At 43.3% G+C, this 21,339-nt stretch overlaps 1 protein-coding gene across 4 annotated transcripts in view; it reads right to left on the minus strand.

Annotated features, from left to right (window-relative positions):
• The window catches only part of PTPN3 (protein tyrosine phosphatase non-receptor type 3), a 1,694,656-nt gene that overhangs the window by 925,309 nt on the left and 748,008 nt on the right, over nt 1–21,339 (minus strand). For all 4 annotated transcript variants that reach the window (XM_069219598.1, XM_069219596.1, XM_069219595.1 and 1 more), the window contains one exon: nt 12,946–13,066. In XM_069219598.1, the coding sequence (XP_069075699.1) occupies nt 12,946–13,066 (121 nt within the window). The remainder of the gene's footprint in view (nt 1–12,945; nt 13,067–21,339) is intronic.

Consider the following 21,339-nt stretch of genomic DNA (forward strand, 5'->3'; position numbering starts at 1 on the left):
TCAGAAAGTCACTCAAAGTATAGGCCAAAGGTGTCATGGGGCCAGCTGGCGCATGAGATGGGAAAATTGCTGTATTAAAAAAAGATAACATTCCATTCAAAAACTGAGTTAGATCTCTACCAGCAGTTGGGCACTCTAGGTACTGTCAATCACTCAGAGGCTGAGACAACGGTGCCACAGGAGCATTTAGAGTTGAGCCAGCATTGGGTCCGCAGGAGCCACAGGCGCTGGTCATGTTGGAGTCGATGATACTGGCGTCAGGTCAACCTCTTCATGCACCTGGTCTGATACAAGCTGTGGAGTGGAAGGCTTCAGTGACTTATTCTTCATAGAATGACAATGGGATTCATGTCTCTTTTGATTATTATACTTTTTTCAAAATGACTTCTACAAAAAATGAGAATGAGATTTTGAATCGAATCGAGACTTCCAGCATCTCCAAAGTTCATCGCATGATATAGCCATAAACATTTACTCGCTCCTTTAGAGCTTTGGGATGCATCTTCTGGCAAAGCTGACAAACATTCTCATGGTCCAAACGAGGCAGCAGAGACATATTATATGAGGGTAAGTGATGGACATTTGACCATCGCAGCCTCGACAATGCTTGAACCAGGAACATTTTAGCAGTGTCACTGTGACAGAAAACTGCACCTAAGTGAAACGGTAAATGAACAAATGTTTCAAAACTATGGACTTCAGAGAATGGAAGAAGTCTAGAGAATGTTGATGCCGTGGAAAAAATTGAATTGGCGCAACACACTGATGATTCTTTATGGCTCCAGTGATGTCATGTGGTGACAAGTGCAAAGCCATTGTGGAGCGGGTGCCCCCTACCACGGCGGGAGAGCTATTGTAAAGTTTCCTGATTGGCACCTCAGATATTCGAAAGGTGAGGAATCTGCAGTTAGGAGAAGCCATTAAAAATAACAATATGCCGTTGTACAAAAATTAAAACAAACCTACAGGTTGCTTACCCATGGTGAAATAATGGGGAAGCTAATATTTTTCAAACAGTCTGGGATGTTCACTGCTGTGGGCATTGTGCGAGAAATGGGACTGCAAAGACTGAGGGACATAACGTAAAGGAAACTACTAGAAGACTCTAGGTCTGTTCATTAGGATGATTACCAACAAAAAGAGAAAGATGTTTCAGATGTTTATATCATGAGGGTTGATAACGACACAACTTATTCAAATGAAATGGAAATACCAAATGGACATCTAGAACTGAGTAAGCAATCTTGATTTGAAATTTTGTACAAAGGTATATTACTCAACACCTAAGACAGTTGTGAAGAGGTGGCACAAAGACAAATAAATAAGAGCATAATCACACATATAATGAAACTTAATCTTGAATATCACCGATCAAGATAACCCCTGAAAATAGCATTTAACTTTTACTTTGCCCTTTTTCTCGTCTGACATTTTCTTTCCAGACACAGCTTCAATAGGATTTTTACTTAATCTGCACTTAAACCATCATGTGTGTCAAATGCATCAGATAAATGGCATATGCAAGTATCATTCAGCATTATTGTTAACTAATAATTTAAAAGAAATGAAATAATAAGTATATATAAATGTAATGGTTATAAAATAAATATGGCTCATGGTTGCCCGACACGTTTGGCACACACATTCAGTGTGTCCCTGCAGCCACAGTCCTTGTTTGCTGTGCTATTTTACTAAGGACGGACCACAGCTGTATTTTTTTTTTTAACAAATTGGTCCTCCAAAATGGCAATATAAAAATTGCATTTTTTGCTATGGTTTTCTTCTGTTGTCATAACAAAATATACAATTATGTGAAAAATGTAAAACATTCTTCTACTAATGTAAGGACATTACAAGCCTGCTTATAAACTCCCAAACGTAATCAAGGTATCACTTACTATATATATAACACCAGAGAGAAGATCACATATTACAACTGCTGAAATCAATTATGTCACCTGTACTGATACCACACTAAGGGTCATATGTATGAACACATTTTCCTGTAGACACAAAATGGGTTAAACCGTTTGATACATCTGGCCCTAAATTTGTGAGGCAGTGGCTCCCTGAAGCAGGTTTTACTTGACACATTATGATATGTTGTATTAATGTATCAGAACACCTGGCTAAGTGCTCCACAGTGACCATAGTAGGGGCTTCCTATGAATGAAGTAGTAATGTCACTGCATGGTATAAAGAGGAAAACCATCTACTTACTACTGGTATCTATACAAGCAATGGGGGGAAAATTAGAAGTATCAGGATACAACCTGTGGTTGCTGAAATTCTGGATATTGTGAAGTATGAAGAAACTAGCATATCCAATGGTAGGGACAAACTATTTTGGAAACTAGCATTGGCAAAGCCAATAGGGCACATCTACGCAGGAGCTATTGGCTTTGCCAATGTGTTATAGCAATGATGAACACCAGTGTGACTGCTGTTCAGCATTGTCTAAAGTTAGTGGCATAAAGAAGAGCGGAGTGTTGTAGAGTGAAGCAGAGTGGAGTGCTGTGGAGTGGCATAGAGTGGAGTGTTGTGGAGATGAGTGAAAGAGAGTGTTGTGGAGGGAGTACAGTGCTGTAAAGCAGAAAGGCATAGTGAGGAGTAGAGTGTTGTAGAGGTGAATCGCATAGAGTGTTGTATAGTGGAGTGACCTACAGCAGGGTGAAGTGGCATAGAGTGGAGTAAAGTAATGTGGCTTGATGTAAAGAGAATTGCACAGAATGTGGTATAGTGTCGCAGAGTACAATGGCACAGATAGGATTAGACTGTCATAGAGTGGAGTGGAATAGAGTGGAGTTATGTAGTAGCATGTAGTAGAGTGGAGTGTCACAGAGTGCCAAAGAGTATAGTGGCGTGGAGGGGAGTAGAGTGGAGTAGTATGTCGTAGAATAGAGTGGAATAAGGCGGCATGGAGTGGCGTAGAGGGAGTTGCGCAGAGTGGAATAGAGTGGCATAGAGGGGAGTAGTGTTTGGGAGCAGAGTGTCAGAGTGGAGTATTGTGGAGTGTACTGTCGCAGAGTGGAGTGTCACATAGTGGAGCGGAGTGTCACAGGGTGGAGCAGAGTGGTCTAGAGTGAAGTTGCCTGGAGTATATTGGTGCAGAAAAAAATGGCATAGGGTACATTGGTTTTGAGTAAATTGGTGTAGTGCTGTAGAGCACAGTGTTGTAGAATGCAGTGGCAAAGAGTGGAGTGAAGCAGAGTGTAGTGGCCTAGAGTGCACTGGCCTAGAGTGCACTGGCATAGATCGGTGAAGAGTAGAGTGGTGCAGAGTTGAGTGCAGTGGTGTACAGTATGGTGTAGAGTAGACTGGAGTAGAGAGCAGGGGTGTAGAGTACTGTGGTGCAGAGTATAATAGAGTGGCATAGAGTGCAGTGACGTAAGGCGCAAGGGTGCAGAGTGAGTGGCGTAGACTGCACTGGTTTTGAGTAAGGTGGTTTAACGTGCACTGGCATAGAGTGCAGTTGTTAGAGTGGTATTGAGTAGATTGATGCAGACTAGAATGACAGAGTGGAATGGTGCAGCTGAGGCTGCAGAGGTGTATAATGCAGTGGCATGGAGAAGAGTAGCATGGAGTGGCACATAGTGGATTAGAGTGGCATAAAGTTCAGTGGGAAATAGTACACTGTTTCAGAGTAGTGTGAAGTGGAGTGTCAGAGTGGAGTGGTGCACAGCAGGGTGCAATGGTGGATGGTATAGTGCAGTGGCAAAGAGTGCAATGATGTGGTGTGTAGTGGTGTAGAGCAGATTTGAGTGGCAGAGTGGGTTGGCGTAGAGTGAGGTGATACAGAGTAGAGTGCAGTGGCATACAGTACAGTGTTGCAGATTAAAGTGCAGTGGAGTGGTGTAGAGTGGAGTTGCCTGGAAGTTAGTGGTGTAGAGTACAGTGATGTAGTGTGGAGTGGTGCAGAGTGGAGTGGCGTAAAGTGGAGTAAGCATGGCGTGATAGCGCACTGGAACTACAATCACATCGTCAAACGAAATGACCATTACATTTGCACAGACATACAGTTTTTCTGATAAAAGTATACAGCACACAAACAATAATCACCTAGTTATTGATTTGTTTTAATCATATTGAACTATTTGTTTCCACCACACTTCAGAATTAACAAAAAATGTGCTTTGTTTGTACTTTCCTAATTTCTATATATTTTTAAATATCTGCAGTTAATTTACGGACATTTGGATATTTTTGTGTGCTAGAAAAAAACTAATATCCTACAGCCTTCATCCAGAACACACCCAGTAGCCAGCATGATTGTCACATAAATCCTCTCACTCTGAAGTTAGATTAAGAAAAGTAAATACCGGGCCTCCTAAGAAGACAGAGCCTGGCATTTGACCTCTATATTTGAATGCACAGCAAATTCGATGTGATAGGAACAAGATTTAAAGACCTATTTAAAAAAATCAAGCACTGGTGGTACAATAAATTAAATAGGGTATGCTCTGCAGGAAGGATGAACTCAAGCTAGACAGCCCAATACAAATAAAGTCAGAAAGTAGAAAGCAAGCAAAGGAGTATGTTACTTGCCATGTAAGCATCTGTTCGTGGCATGTAGTGCTGTAGATTCACATGCTGTGCACATTCCTGCCATCTAGTGTTGGATTCGGATTTGTGCACATCGTTTTTCTTTGAAGAAAGTATTTTGAGTCATGTGGTAGAGTGACTCCTAATTCTTGATGACACTGCGCGTGGGCATCGACTTCACTGTTAAATTATTTTACCACAGGAAGGTGAGAATGGAATGTAGAGTAAGGTAAGTTATGAGATGTCCATGTGACAAAGAAGAGAATAAACTGCAACGGCCATAGGTGTCCAGGGAGGAGGGTGGGCACATGTGAATCTACAGCACTACACGCCACAAAGAGATGCTTACAGTGTAACATATTCCTTTCAAGGCAGGTGTGGCTCTAGATACACATGCTCTACATAGACTGTAAAGCAGTCCCCCTTAGAAGGGGTGGCTACCCCATGGGTGGTGCAGTTGTTTGACACATTACGCAGCATTGCCTGATCTTCATTGGCTTGTTGGAGTTCTAAAACATCCACACAATAATGTTTGGTGAAGGTGTGTGGTGTGGACCATGTAGCTGCTTTTATATGTCAGGTATGGGAATGTTTATTAGAAAAGCCAAGGATGCATAACAAGTCTAAATGCATTGTATTATACATCTGGCTAAACCTGCTTTGGATATAGGGTTGCTTTCATGTGCAGCTGAAAAAAGGAATAAAAATTATTTAGTTTTTCTGAAAGATTTAGTTCTATCAATATGAACCGTACAGGCTCTCTTAACATTTAATTAATAAAAAGCTCTTTCCAGACCAGAATTTGGTTTTGGGGAAGAAAATGGCATTTCAATCGTCTGGTTAAGGTGAAATTGAGAAACCACTTTAGGGAGAAATTTAGGGTTGGTGCGGAAAACCACTTTGTCTCTTTTTAGATGGACAACAGATTCTTCCAAGGCTACGCCTGGGGCTCACTAAAATGTCTAAGTGATGTGGTGGAAACTATAAATGCCACCTTCAAGAAGGGGACTGAAGAGGGCATAAGTGTAGAGGTTCAAACGAGGGCCCCCTGAGTCTTGTGAGAACATCACTGACGTTCCATGGATGTGTGGGTGGAACCCGTGGTGGAATAACTCACTTGAGCCCCTCCATGAAGGTTTTAATCACTGGGACCTTGAACAAAAAAAGGTGTTGCCTATTTTGGAGATAGGCAGCCACTGCAGCAAGATGTAATCATATAGATGTGAACGCTAACCCAGCTTTTTGCAAGTGAAGCTGGTAGAAGACAATGTCTTGTACAGTGGCTTTGAAAGGGTCAATTTGTTTTGAGTGCAGTAGCAGACAAAACATTTCATATCTGCTGCAGAGCAAATTCTAGTGGTAGGTCTACGGGCACCTTTAAGAATTTCCATACCTTTTGGTGGCAAATTAGAGTTGTCAAACTCTATGACACCAGGAGCCAAATTGCTAGGTTGAGAACTTTGGGATCTGGGTGCCTGATTTCTCCATGGTTCTGAGTGAGCCTTTTGGAGAGCTTCTTGTGGGGAACTACAGAGAGGTTCAGTAGTGTTGTGAACCAGGGCTGACGGGTCCAGGTGGGAGCTACTTGGATCATTGCCAGAGACATCTGCCTGAGCTTCCAAACCAGAGATGAAAGGAGAGGGAGAGGAGGAAAAAATACCGGCAAATATCGTTGCCCTTGTACGTGGGTGTGGGAACCTAGAGGCGAAGTTTGGGCATTTTGAGTTGTTGCAAAAAGGTCTATCTGAGGGAACCCACATCTTTGGAAGTAGGACTTGTGAGTGGAGTTACCATTCATGGACTTGTTTCTGCATCCTGCTTAGCAGGTTTGAAAAGTTGTTGTCCATGCCTGAGAGATACTCTGCTGTGAGGTTAATGTTGTGATGCAGAGTCCCTTTCAAGATGATTTGTGAAGGTTGCAGAGACAGTCCCCCCCCACCCCTGTTTTTGAAGACATGGCTTTCATATTGTCCGTCCTGACTAGGACAATCTTGTGAATGAGGTGAGGAAGGAAAGATTTTAAGGCTAGGTGAATAGCTTGAAGCTCAAGGAATTTCATATGGCAAGCCTGGTGCTTGGCGTCAAATATACCATGTATTGTGAGGTCTTTCAGATGTACATCCAATCCCATTAGTGAGGGGTCCATTGCAAGACTTATGCGAGGTCAAGAAGAGGCCACCCCTTCAACATGTTGTTGGGATTCCACAATTGCAGAGAGCGATAAGTTTGGTAGTCTACCAACACTGGATTCTGTAGTGACCCTGTGACTGAAACCACTGACGAGCTAAACATTCCTGCAACGGATGCTTGTGTAGAGGGGCATGGGGTACTATAGTGATACAGGAGGCCATCATCCCTAGAAGACGCATGATTTTTTTTTACTGTTATCTGCTGATTTAGCTGAAATTGAGATAATAGGGCCTGAAAATAATTAACTATTTTGGAATTGTGATAAGCTAGCCTGTATTTGTATGTTCAGAATTGTTTCTATATATATGGTTGTATCTGTAGAGGTTGTAAATGGGATTTGGAACAGTGATTGTGAATCACAGGCTCTGAAAACAGTTCTTTTGTTACCAGAGCATGCTGGTCACATTGTTGATGGGTTGTGGCTCTGATAAGCCAATCATCCAGATAGGGAAACACATGTATTTTTTGTCTGCTGAGACGAGCTGCTACTGTTGCCAGGCATTTGGTGAAAACCAGTGGTGCTATTATGACCCCGAATGGAAGGACTTTGAACTGGTAGTGCTTCCTAACCACCATAAGTCTGAGATATTTGAGATGGGCTGGGTGAATTGATATGTGAAAATATGAGTCTTTGAGATCCACAGTACTCAAAGTCACTCTTTTGAAGCAGTGGAATCACGTCCTGCAGAGTGAACATGTGAAAATGCCCTGAAGGAATATATATTCGTTCAGGGCCTTAGATCTAAGATAGGCTGCTGAGAACTCTTCTTTTTGAGTATGAGAAAGTATAGAGAGTATACTCCTCAACCTTGGTGTTGGAGAAGGACGGTTCTATTGCTCCTTTGAGAAGGAGAGTCTGGACCTCCTGTCTGAGTAATGTTTGATGTTCTATTGAGAGTCAATGAGTGAGAGGTGGAATGCTGGGAGGTGCGGTAATGAGCATTAGACAATAACCATGTTGGATAACATCCAACACCCACTCACTGGTCTGTTGTTATCTGTTGCCAGATGGGTAGAAAGTTGGCATGCATCCCTCAACAGGTGTAGTGTGATCGGGGGGAAAACAAAGCAAGTCACTGTTTGCTGGTGGTGGCGGCACCACGTGGGGAGGCACTTTTGCCTCTACACTTGGTGTTGTTTCCTCTGTAGGAGCCCGTACAGGAGGATTTTGGTGGAGAGTCTTGACTCTGCCTATGCTGGTATGAGGTGGAGGCTTCTGGAGTGGTTGTCTATGATCCTCTGTGACAGCTGGAGTGGCAAAGTAGCCCCTAGATGTAGGGGTCTGAAGGGCCCTCACGGACATTGCTATCTTCACATCTTTTTTTAATTTTTTTTTAGGATCTCACTGACCTGTGAGCGGAAAAGATGTTGCTTGTCAAAAGGGAGATTAAGAATGTACTGCAGGACATCAGACTTCAAGTCGGAAATATGCAGCCATGCTTATCGTCTAAGGAATAAACTTGTTTTACTACTCCTGGCTGCTTTGTCAGCAGAGTGAAGGACACACCTAACTGATGTGTTTGATATTAGTTTGCCTTCAGCAACGAATTCCTGGCCCTTTTTCCCGTGCTTATCTAGGAGATGTTGGAGGAGTTCTTCCATCTCATCCCAGTGAGCACAGTCATATCATTCTAACAGGAAACGTGCCACGGATTTGCAGACTGAGCTGCAACTCGTTTACCTGCAGTGTCATTCTTCTAATTTCTTTGTTGGATGGCGGGGTGTCGCCTGACCCTTGGGGATTAGTTTGTTTTCTAGCACTTGCGACCACAAGGGAGTCAGGTGGTTCTTGCCCTCATATATATATACACTGAGTCTGAGGGAGAGGTTTTGTATGTTTTATTGATTCTGGGAGTGATAACGCATGCCCTAACCAGATCCTTAAAGATGTCCTCCGTATAGTGGAGCATGCCTTTTAACATAGGCAGGTATTGTGTGCCTCTGTAAGTGGAAGAGAGCATCTGAAATAAGAAATCCTCTTGTAGAGGTTATTTGTGAAGTTGTACCCATGAAAATTAGTCGTCCTCGCTATAAGCTTCCGGTATGTGGCTGAGTCATCAGGAGGTGATTGATGTGCTGGGTACAGGTCTGTGTCTGTGTCCTCTGGTGGGTCAACATCATACGAGTCTCAGGGCTTAGTGTCTTTGGGGACATGAAATGAATTATCTCCAGTGTCAGGGGGACCAGTGCCATCTCCGGGGGAACACTGAGGGGAGTATCTAACAGCTCTATATCAGACTGTGGTAAAGAAGGCATGGCTAGTAGGGGTGGTGGAGGTGATGGAGATAATGGAGGTGGCGAAGAAGGTGGTGGAGGCAGATGGCTGGTGGCCTTGTTCAACTTTTTCTATTTGGATGGAATAGGTACATCCAAAGCCTCCTGAAATGACAGTTGCCTTTTGGAAGGTGGTGGCTGAGAAGGTGGTGTCTTGGCCACAATTCTTCCATTTTTTGGCTGAATCTGGGTCTGTTGTTGTCTAGAGTCCAGTCTTTCTTGCAACCTGTACAGACTGGGTTCCACAGTAGTTTTGACAGTCTTTTTCGGCACCGACATCGATGGTTTCAGATCTGAGATAGATGTTTTGTTTCACCACCAAAGAGCTACTGAGCGCTGTGGCTGTCCATGCCGACGGCCGTGCCAACCCGGAGAGTGAGGAGGCTGTAAAGTTGCAGGCACCAAAGCTTTCCGCTCTGGGTGGTGTTTCAGCATGAGCCGGAGGGCTGGGCATCCAAACTGGATTCTCGGGCTGACCATGGCCTACAGGCAGTGGTGGTCACAGGGCCTCTTGATCTGGAGGTATGTATCTCTTTACAGATTTGACTTGAGGCTGAAGGGCAAGGGGTAGCATACTCACTATGCGAGATTCTATTGATACGTTGGTTATTTCTAACTCGAACTCTTGATCGAAGCCTGAGCTGTTCTCAAAGGGAAAGGCCTCCTCTTCAGCCTCTGGCTGTTGCGCCTGCTTGATATACTGATGTCCGAAGAGGTCAGGAGTGTCGTTGGCAGATCTTTGCTGCATCTCACGGCGGTGTGCTCGACAATCATGGAGCGTTTTCTTCAAGCGGAATACTCAACAGGATTCACAATCACTTATCCGTGGTCCAGAGAGACACAGGTTACAGACCTGGTGGGAGCCATTCTGGGGACACTTTGCATGCCAACTCTGACAGAAGTGAAATGGGATCCATTCCATCACAGGAGAGCACTGTTTGGAAAATGGACCTGGAGACGAAGATGGAAGGCCTTGAAGGGCGAGGTTCGTTGTGGGTCGACGCACAGAGAGGAGAAAACGCGATCAATGACATCATTGCGGTAAGCAGAATAGAATTGAAAGACATCTGACAACAGTCTCGACTTGCAGCCTTCTGCGTGGCCCAACCTAAGTGATTAACCCTGGCCCCATACCTGAATAGAATAACAGGTGTCTGCCTGTTGTCCGGAAGGTAACCCTCTCAGGAAGCTGAGAAATCAGCACCAGGATCAGCAAAGCTGTCTGCCGTGTGGTAAGCCTGGACCGTCAGGGCTGGAATGCCCTCTACCCCTCTTTAGGCTTATGTGTTGTTTGTATAATAACCCATACAGTGTTCGGAGAACAGGTCTGACGTAATGACGTGTCTCAAGGATAGAAACTGGCTCCTGGGCTAGCAATACAGGTTGCCATTTCATGTACCGCACATGGCAGCCTTGGACAAAGGTACAGATTACATGTCGTACAATGGCTGATAAAATGTGCAGCATGAACTCTACTTTCCTAGAAGAGACAGCTGATAAAATAAGCAAAACAATAGGTAAAAGCATGCTTGATTAGAAATACGAATACAACAGGAATAAAATGTGTATGAATGTAAAAGGCACAAAATGGGGAACTAGGCTAATCTACGGGTGCCCAACTCATTACTAAAGGGTCCTTACAACAACTTGTTCAGCAGTTTTGCTATTCTGAAAAGGGTGTAATATTAAATATTTAACCGCTGACTGCAAGATATAAGTAAATGAAGACCTAAGTACTGTTGTACTTTGATTGCATTAGGTGGCAGCAGAAGCTGCATGGACACTTCGGTAATATGCATAAAGCAGCACATATTTTGTAATTGCAGAATGTGAAACGTGGGAGTTCCCCTATCTGAGTGAGGAAGTACATTTGCCATTGAGACCGCACTTTACTACAGATGCACTTGACAGGAAAATAGGAAGACGCACACTAACTATGCACCACCTACAGATAGCACACAATTAGCACATTCCATCTCACAGTACCTTTTAGGAGAGTACACAGAGGGCCCCAGGATCCAGTCCCAGGGAATTACCATCTTTGATGTCAACCTCCGGTAAGGAGCTAGGTCCTTTTTCAAAGGGCAGACTGGGCTCCGCCTACATTATACATGGCATGCCATTTATAATACTGCATTGTTTTTCACTGATTCTCTGCCTGGTGCATGAGCACAGGGTCTCAGTTATGTTAACCTGCATTAGGTATCTCCTCGACAACGTAAATTGTTACAACATGTATACAGTCATGAACAGAGCATTTGCTTGGAGTAAAGAGTCTGACTGATAATGAGGTTCTATCTCTTTCTGGCCACAAAGCATGTGGTGCTCTTCCTCTGGGGAATATCCACTACTCCTACAAATGAGCAGTGGCTTATAATGTGTGGCTCCTGTTGAGCCACCTGAAGATTGTTCACAACACAGCAGATACATCCCCACTTTTCCATAAACTCTAGGACCCAGTTCTCCTGTATTCCAACTCCAATTCTTGTGGCAGAACATGTGCCCAGAGGCTTTGAGTCTGGGGTCTAATAGACACAACAAAGTAACCATTCTATGGCATGACCCTCCCGACAGCCTCTGATGTGTAGTTTTTATTGATCTAATGTCCATGCTAGGGCTGTGGGTATGAGGCAGAGGGTGGCGGTGGTTGTCAGCGACCACATTGGTCGGCTGTTATTGCAAGCATTGAACGTATGGCTATAAATGTTAAACCTCAAAAAAAAATTGAAAGATAACTCTGAACTTCTTACTTTTATGTTTTATAGGGGAACTGAAGCAAGGAGAGAGGAAGCACTGTGGCACTTTTATTGTATGGGACCAATGTAAATATGCGACAATGAACGTCCAAATTGTTAGGCAGAGTAGATTAATTTATGTGGCCAAGAAAATCAAACTGGGCATCTTTTTGTACGATTAAAGGAAACTTCTGTTGAATTATTACCTAGCTATTTTGACATTATCACACATATTAATCCAAAAAAAGTTCTAATGCTATGAAACATCTGTTTCTTTAGTATCTGTACACGTTCAAACTGTTATGCACCAACAAATAATTATTTGCATCGAAGCAACAAAACATTTTTTTTAATGACTTTTGTTTCTTCCTCTTGAAATAACATAAAACGAACAAACATAGCCACTCTGTCAAATACATTCTGTAAGTAATATAGCACCTAATTTTTTCTGTGCATACCAGTTATATTCTAACAACGTTTCTTTGGTTTCAGACTTACTTTGGTTCACAGTATATCGTATTTCGAAGTGCATCCGTCCATTAATAAACACAACTGCAAATTATTACAGTACATTCATATTTACTATGTATGTGCCTCAGCAAAGCAATTTAAGATTCCAGCCAGTGGACCTTAAGAAGTATGTAAGTTATCTGTGTACCCTCTTAAATTGACTGCTAATTGAGAAGAGTCTGCAAAGTCAACAGGTATTTGCATGAAAAGAGAACACAACATTTTGATGGCAGAGAAAGATGTATTTACCTTCTGGTTTAATTACAGTCAAATACTCTTCTGCAGGGTATCATTTGGGGATCTTTAGACTATCTGCACAAAACTGCCAACTCCTAAGTGTCTGAAAATAGGCAGTTAACTTTTGCAAAATGTCAACCATAACTTTGTACTCTGTACAGATATTGTAATAACATTTGGTCTTTTGAAGAAGATAATGTATTTATTAAAATAAATCATGCTATTGTAGTGTCGTTGGCAATAAATAAAATACATTTTTTTTAGAGTGGTCTAAAAACAAAGATTAACTTTGAGTATGAAAGATGAACATCCCAAAGTCATGCTCTGACACACATTCCATATTCTTACCAAGCCCTTCAGAATAACCTCTGCCCATTCAGTGGGTTGTGCTGAAACATAACAAAACATTTCTTGAGCAACAGAATGAAAATGGGTAGTCCCAGCATCATATGATTACCTGTGTTGTTCATGCAGAGATTCCACTTTGGTTATAAAATCATTATTTTGATCTGGTATAAAATGAATATTTGATAAATATCCTGACTGGTGTATGGAAGAAATATAGTCTCCAAGCTGAGCTATAAAAATGAAAAAATATATGTTTATTAGGTTGCACATAACTTTAGATATTATATTCATCTCTAACGTGGTAAAAAGGTACAGTGAATTATCATTCACATAACAGTAATAACATATTCTAGTAGAGCCTTAATTTAAGTCCTCTTGCATGTGATCATTATAATGATATTGGCCTACTTTGGGGGCATATCAAACACTTCAGTATAAACAGTGCTTAATTTGTAAATAAAAAGGTGCCGGTGCTCGAAGCTCTCCTCTTAAACATGCAGATGCTGCAATTAAAATTGCGAGCACATAATACTGAGGCAGAGTAATCCTAAAGCCACCTCCGGCCTCTTCAATTCATTTGCAGCCACCCTATGCCCCTTTCGCTCACTCTTGCAGCTTCCTGCTTTCCCCTTTCTGACGTTTTTCGTTTTTCTCTTCCTCTGTCTTTCCTACATGTCTTTTGCTCACAGTAAATGCTTGAGACAGAAAACTAAGCGCCGGCCCTCAGAAATAAGTGCTGGTGCTCCGCGCCGGGAACAACAAGCACAAATTAAGCACTGAGTATAAAATTACGAAACAGAATGCATATCCATTAATGATTCTCAAGACTTAGTTTCGAACAGTGATGTATACAATTATGAACATATAACACTCAATTTGGTTGCATGAAATGAAAAAAATAATTGGGTAAAAAAATCAATGTAAAAAATTTATTGAACAGCAATAGTGTTCAGGATGAATGAGGATTATTTTAGGAAAGTCTGTCAGGTATCAAAAACAAAAGGTAAAGACTTCGGATGTTGTCCTATATTCCCTAAAGTATTACTTAAGACTCAATGGAAGTTGGTTGAATCCAGAGTAGGAGGGGTGTATGAAGGTACAATAATTTAAGCTAAGGCCACTCATGAAATCCACAAAAATAAAGACAGAAACAAAACAAAAAATAAATAAAGGGGCTGGCATGTCCACTAGGAACATTTTTTATCAATACTGAAACAGACACAAAACAATTCAAGAAGTTGCCAGCCACAGAGTATTCTGGCGTCTTAGGTGTTGCAGCCATGTCTTGTAATCTGGCAACAGTATAAAAACTGAAGTGTATTTAGAGTGGATCAGTGAATCACACCACACTAGCATATTGAGTTCACGGGCCGGTCAGAGTGAGATAAAAAACCCAGGCACCAACATAAAAATACCCCCTATTAGTGAATCAGATTGCTAAAAAGTGGCACGTTTGTAAATTGGGACAGTTTTGGCCGTGTAAAGACACTATACAAATTTTTTGCAACTTCTCGAAGAACGCATGGATTTGAGCTTGCCGTAGGCAATGTTTGTTTTAATATTAGTGAAAATAAACTGTAAAAAAACAGCCAGCAGACCATTAAAGAACCACACAAGCTGCCAAAAAACGGACCACACACTGACCTTTCAGACCATCCCGTCGTGCACTGCCTGAATGCCCTATAGACCAGTCCGACTCTGTCCACAGCCGCAACACTGCATGTAACACTGAGCCGGAGTATGCCCGACTAGTAAGTGCCTGTTTTAACAGTCTTCTGGTGCAAACGGCCGTTCCGTGCTGCAACATTTGGATTGCTCGATGAGCAGGAGGCAGCAAGAACTGACACATTTACAAAATGTCAATATTTCTCAAGAAGGCACACTTACAGATCAAGTTATTTTAAAATTTCGACAGAAGTGAAACAGGAGGCTTTCTCAAAATAAATGTCGTTTATGTTACACATTATCAATTCTCAATCTTATCCAAAGGAATAAAGGGCGCTGATTAATTTAGATAACAGGAAAAGGTCACCCTATTTAATAATGGCCAGGTTTAATCACAGGTTATTTTAAAGAGCACTGACTTAGACCCTAAGAGAGTTTCTTGGCACTGTTGAGTAAATTGAAATTGTACAGAAGGCTAAAGTTGCAGTGCTGTGGTGAACTAAAGGGCCAGGTTTTTAGTATTTTAAATATTTCAGTTAGAGGAGTTCAGAATGGTAGAAGGAGCAACATTTTTATAAATCTGAGCCTTGAGCAGAGAGAACCTCAATAGATAATCAAGTATAATGCCTAGGTTTGAGGCACCAGACAATCTGCCGAAAGGAAGATGATGAACCTAGCAAATGGCTTTGGCTGACATGTTTTAGAAGGTTAAGAGGTTCGAGCTTACGAATGGTGATCAGAGTAGTGAGAAATAGGTGGAGTGACCTAGCTAGATGGGCGACATGATGCACTAGCACGAAGCTCCTGCACCCCCTTTTAAGGTCCTGTAGAATCCGGTTACCTGCTGCTTCAAAGTCGTGCAAAAAACACTTTAGTTAACTACATCAATGTACCAGCATTCATTGCTACCAAAATGTCGAAGCAATGCTGTACTGTAATTTTGGAAAAGTCAAGGGAATGGGTGCAGCTTGCTGCAGTCTAAGGGCCCTATGGAGACTGCGGACCTAGTTAATTATGGACTGGAGTGTCAAAGGGCCTGAAATCTTTGTATTTGGTGCCCTAAATGACCAGACGCGAAACTGGAGCCTAAGACTGAGGTGGTGCATGCCCTGACCAGAGACGGCCTGCCTGCTACAGTGAACAAGGCACTGCTGCCTCTGACAAAGCAGTCAAAGACTTCTACTGCTCATTACAGCCAATGAAGCTGAGAGCGCTCCTAGCAGGACAGCAGGCATGCCTGGCTCTCTAATTATAGCTGGTGAAAGGAGCAATCACTGTGCCATGGACGGCTGGAGAGACCTTGATAATGTGGCTGGGTATCCCAGTGACTCACTGACTGGGTCAGAGGCGGAGAACAATATAGTACCAATGCAATTATTCGAGCTGATAATGACATGAAAAAGAAGCATACAATGTTGAAATACCCTAGCTCAATATCAGTATAGACTTTTAATACTCGAAATGCTGGCATCATGCTGTTATCGGTGAGGTGGTATGTTCTAGACTTGGATATAGGCTCCAAGCATTCTGGCCTGCCACCGCTGCCTTTGACAAAACAGACAAAGAATTGTGCTGTTCATTAGGCCCGTATAGACAGACATTTCCAAGATTAAGCAGTGAAGGCCACATAGGGGACCTGGATCATGTAATATACAGCTCCATAAAGCACAGCCCTAAGAAAGACTTCTCATGCGGCCACTACGCCGAAAGCTGATCTGACCAAACATTCCAAGGAATCCACAATAGTAAATACACTATTAACAATTTGTATCGAGAGGGGAGCACTAGAAAATTCTAAAACCACAGTGAAAAGAGAGGTCCATCTATTCTGTACAGATACGAAGAAAATAAGGGTCCGCACAACAAAGAAGATATAAAAACACTGAAATCGGACGGGAGCCGCTTGAAAGACAAAATGGAACAAGCGATTAAAGTGATCAAAAGTTTAGAAGAGAGAGCAAAGGTCCCCGAAGAGTGATCTTGAAATAAGAACATCATATTCCTGGGGTTTCCCTAGGGATAATAGGGCACATCAACATCACATTTCCTGGAAAAGTGGACCCTTCAGGTGCTTGAACTGCAGGGACTATCGATTATGTTCACAATAGAAAGAGGGCAAAGAGCTCTGATATCCCAAATGAAATCTGGAACCCCATGTGAGCAACAACAGCTAAATTCCTCAAATACAGAGAGACTGTATACTTCAGACCATGAAAAACTCTGATGCACCCAATATAAAATCCACAAGATCACTTTATTTCCTGGCAACACGAAGAAGATGCATACTGAAAGGAAAACGTTTACTCATGTCAAACAAAAATCTAAAGTTCTCCAGCTAAAACACATGCTACTCCACCTGGGATGCCAAAGAGTGGTTATGGATGGAAAAAGCCAATTCTTTAATATTCTAGAGGAAGTTTAGTCCTGGCTTCAGATGTGGGATAAACTGCCGCATTGAGAGGTGGACTAAATCGCTACAACTCCGACAGAAGTGGACTGTGGAATCATTAAATGGATATCGTGTCCCGCAATCCTGAGAACGAAGAACACCACAGATATATTACGCACAAGATGGCACAATAGATGATGCTAGACCGGGCTGCCTTGGGCTCTCCCAGACACTGGATAAACAATTTAGCGGCAAAAGTGACGGTTTGAACTTAATGTGACCTATAGCTCGAAATCAACGGAAAAAAGAACTGCTTTATGACACAAAATGTGGACTGTCTCTTAATGGCCAACACAGTGACATTGTGAAATTGACAAGAAAGAAACTATTGATGCATCTTATGTGAGCTGCAATGAACGAGTGGAAGGGCAATACAATAAATGGAGTACACTGAAAAGTACAAAGGCCCTCATTATGAGTGTGACGGTCTTAAGACCGCCACACTCACGGTGGTGGTCATACTGCCGTGGACCCGGCAGTATAGACAGCCGCATTATGAGTCTGGCAGTTTGGCCGAAGCCAAACCGCCATCAGTCCCGCTGGTCCGATTGGCTGGCGGAGAGATCCTCGAGGCCGGGGCAGGCCTATGATCACTGGCCGTATTAGGTGGCAGCAAACCTCCAGGCTTTTTGCGGCGATCGCCCTGCCATGAAAACCCTGGCGGTAACACACCCGGCAACAGGAATCCCCATTCCTGTCACCAGCACACGCACCCTCGTCCACACACTTGAAGACACATACCCCCATCGGACTGCACACATACATACAAACACCCCAACCCGACCACACACATTCAAACAGCCCCACCTGACTGCACACACACACATTCAAACCCCCAATCGCTCTCACACTAACATACACACACCCCCACTCGCTCTCACACTGACATACATGCACCCCACTCATCCGCACACCTTCGTGCACGCACCCCCACCCAGCCCCACACGCAGCCCACTCATCCACACACTCCCTGACATACACACCCACCCACTTGGACCCATGCAAACACATCTACTTGCATGCATCCCAATACACACACCCCTCTTCCCTCTGCTTCCATTCAGACAGAAACACCCTCCACGCACACATACATACACACTCGCGCACACCCATACCGCTACACATACACACACACACACACACACACACACACACACACAGCACCCTCTCCCCCTTTCGGACGGTCCACCTACCTGCCTGGGTGAGGTGGTCATCCGGGAGGGGCTAAGTGTCTGCGTTTCCACCGCCAGAGCTGCACTGCCATGCAGGGACCGCCGTGCCGTATTATGTCTTGTAATACGGTGGGCGGAGTCCTTTCAACATGGCAGTGCGGGCGGTGGAAACGCCTCTCACCTGCCCTCAGATGGCCTGGTGGTCGTGAGACATCAGACACTGGTGGTCTTTTAGCGGCTGTGAGCACGGCGGACTTCCAAAAGACCACCAATGTCATAATAAGGGGCAAAGTTGGTAAGGTTTGATTCTGATATTGTTGATATAACTAGAAACGTGGGGAGTGGAAGTGTAAGACGTGGTGGTGACTGGCCGGCTTGGGAGGACCTCATGCCTATCGTGGGAGGTCATGGGAAGGAAGCTGACAGCCGATATGAAAGAGAACTCAGAAACATGAAGTTACTTCAATTATGTGATATTAGACTATCACCTCATGTCTGAGAGAGAGTCTGAGCTACCATAAGTTAGGGAGGGAATGGGATCTGCGAGCCGGTTGCACACAGGTAAGCTTGAATATTCTGCCTCACAGCTCCTTGCCCTTCAAGGGGCTTTTAATGATGGATGTCTACATTCCATAAACCCAGAGAAAAGGCAAACCCAATGCTCATTTTGTTTAATGTCCCTCCAAGGGATCACCAATCCTAGAACGAAGCCCCCTTATTGAGCGAACAGACAGCTGTTCTTCGTTAACCCTAGGTCCCTTCCCTGCCATAAACTAGATATCCACTTGTTTCTGGAAGAGAAAGAACCAGATGCTATTTTCCTGACAGAAACTTGGTGGAGTGACGATTCAGGACCGGACATTGAACATACTCTACCTCCGGACTATTACATCTGTAGGAAAGATCATTTAAATAAGAAAGGTGGAGGAATTGTTATAATCCATAAAACACAGCTTAGATGCCTTATAGTATCCTGTCCACTCCCTCCACATGAGAGTATGGCTTTTGCCATATCTCTGACTCCTACTTACAGTTTTTCTGCAACCCTGTTATATCGTACCCCAGGTCAATGTGGTGATTTCTTAAGAGTCTCTTCCAGAGGTGGCGGCCAGTTTGGTCAACCAGAAATCTTACTTAACACTACTAGGTGATTTTAACATTCATCTTGAGGATATAAGCAGGACTAAATCAGTCAGGCTGTTGCATGATCTCTCGGCAATAGGTTTAACCCAATTCGTTAAAGGCACCACTCATGATAAGGGGGCACTTGCTTGAGCCTGTCTTTTTAATGAAATTCGGGTAAAGATCCAGGCCCCTTTTCCGGTCATATGGTCGGATCATTTTATGATCTCCATTATTACTGATCTTCCCTATCACCGCCCTTCCACCAGTTCAACCTCACAAAGTGAGCGTCGTTGATCTAAACTTAATGTGGACTTTTTAAAACAAACCCTCAATACCACAACACAGGTTTTTAACATCCCAACTCAGCTTTTACTGTTGTAAAGTTATTTTAGTGAGCTGTTATGGGCACCTTATTTTAGCAATAGGCTTTCCGCGTGTCCCCTTTAGATTATTCATTTTCATTTCTGAGCAGAAGCTTCATTTTGCGGTGATGTTTTAATTTTTCTTTATCACATACAGTTCTAGCCTAGGGACTGTTTTCATTCTTTTAGTAGGACATTCTCGTTCTGTACTCTGCTCAAGGATGTGCTTGATATAGTTGTCAGTACAAAGCAGGAACACAACAATCTTTGACACTTCACAGGAAACATATGTGTTCTTACATCAGGACGGTTTGCTCAGAACACCAGTTGTTTTATCATAAAACATCCCTCTTCCCCCTACGCGTTAGACAGTTTGAGCCAGAAAAATTGCCACTGCATGCTGTCACTTCCTTACAGCTGTCTGCTGAGTCTTGATGTCTTTTCCGCCTATGTGAGAGAGGACTCTCAATGGAAAAACAGCCCTCGTCGCTACTGCCACAGTCAGGTATGGGGGATGGTGTCTTCCTAGGGAACCTGAAGGGTGGGTTAGGGATAACACTGCTGTGTTCTAATAGTACCTTAGTGGTTCAGGTAGGAATTCTAACCCATCGCATTCTGACACTATGGTGGGAGTTTTCTTATGTTTCATTTTCCTTATAACCGCAGTACTATTTTTATGTTTTATCATCCTAAACATTGGCATCCATGCTATTTTATCTAGAACCCAGTTGAGTCAATAAACCACATTGAACTTATTTCTGCTTCTGTTTGTTTTTGCATGTGTGAGACAACTGTAACTAAGAGAAAAGGCTGAGATCTGTTGCACCACGATTTCCCTGAGAAATCATAATGTCATGCGCACGGCTACCACAAATCACCGTCACTTTTAGGTGTTGGTGAAGTACTGCTGGCTGTCTGGAAGGGTTAGGCAGACAGCTGTCACACGGTGTGCAATTGGACTCAGTTCTCCACAACCTGCTGGTGCTGCTGCCTGAATCCAGCATTCTCATTATATATGTATAATGAGAACCAACACGACAATACCAACTTCTCACAGTGGACCAAATAGTCTTTGGACCTTGTAATCCCAAGACAAATGCAAAACAGGAACCCCAAACCCAATTTGCTGTCCTCCCTGATGGATCTGGGATGGCCTAGTGCCCTTGGCACTCCCGCCACTACCAAGTCCGCTATAAAAAGCCTCAGGTTTCGGTTGCACAAAGCCCTAACCATGAACACTCAGGCCACCAAACTAGCCTTTACCTGCTACTGCATATGGAGGTCCCTCAGAAAAAATCTTCATCTGCTTCCATTTGCCTCTAAAAGGATTGTAGTTCAGGCTCTCATTCTGTCACGTCTGGACTACGGAAACTCTCTGTATCTAGGTGCTCCCAGAGAGGTTGTACAGAACTCTGCAGCCAGATTGCTTTACCAAATTCCTAGACATGAATCTGCCCAACACGCCCTGAAATCCCTGCACTGCTGCCAGTGGCTCAAAGGATCAATTTAAAGGCTCTCTGTATAGCTCGGAGAGCTCTTCTAGGCACATGCACTCCAATACGCCTATCACTGATCACTCCTTATTTCCCCACAAAGACTCTGCTGTCTACTAAGGCATCCTGGCAGTGCTCCCCCCCCCTTTAAAAAGGAGGCCGTTCATTTCATTATAATGCTGCAAAATGCTAGAATTCCCTACCCTTTTTTACCCGGGCTACAGATTCCGAGGTAAT

Source organism: Pleurodeles waltl, chromosome 2_2, assembly GCF_031143425.1.
Source record: "Pleurodeles waltl isolate 20211129_DDA chromosome 2_2, aPleWal1.hap1.20221129, whole genome shotgun sequence".
Lineage (NCBI taxonomy): Eukaryota > Metazoa > Chordata > Amphibia > Caudata > Salamandridae > Pleurodeles > Pleurodeles waltl.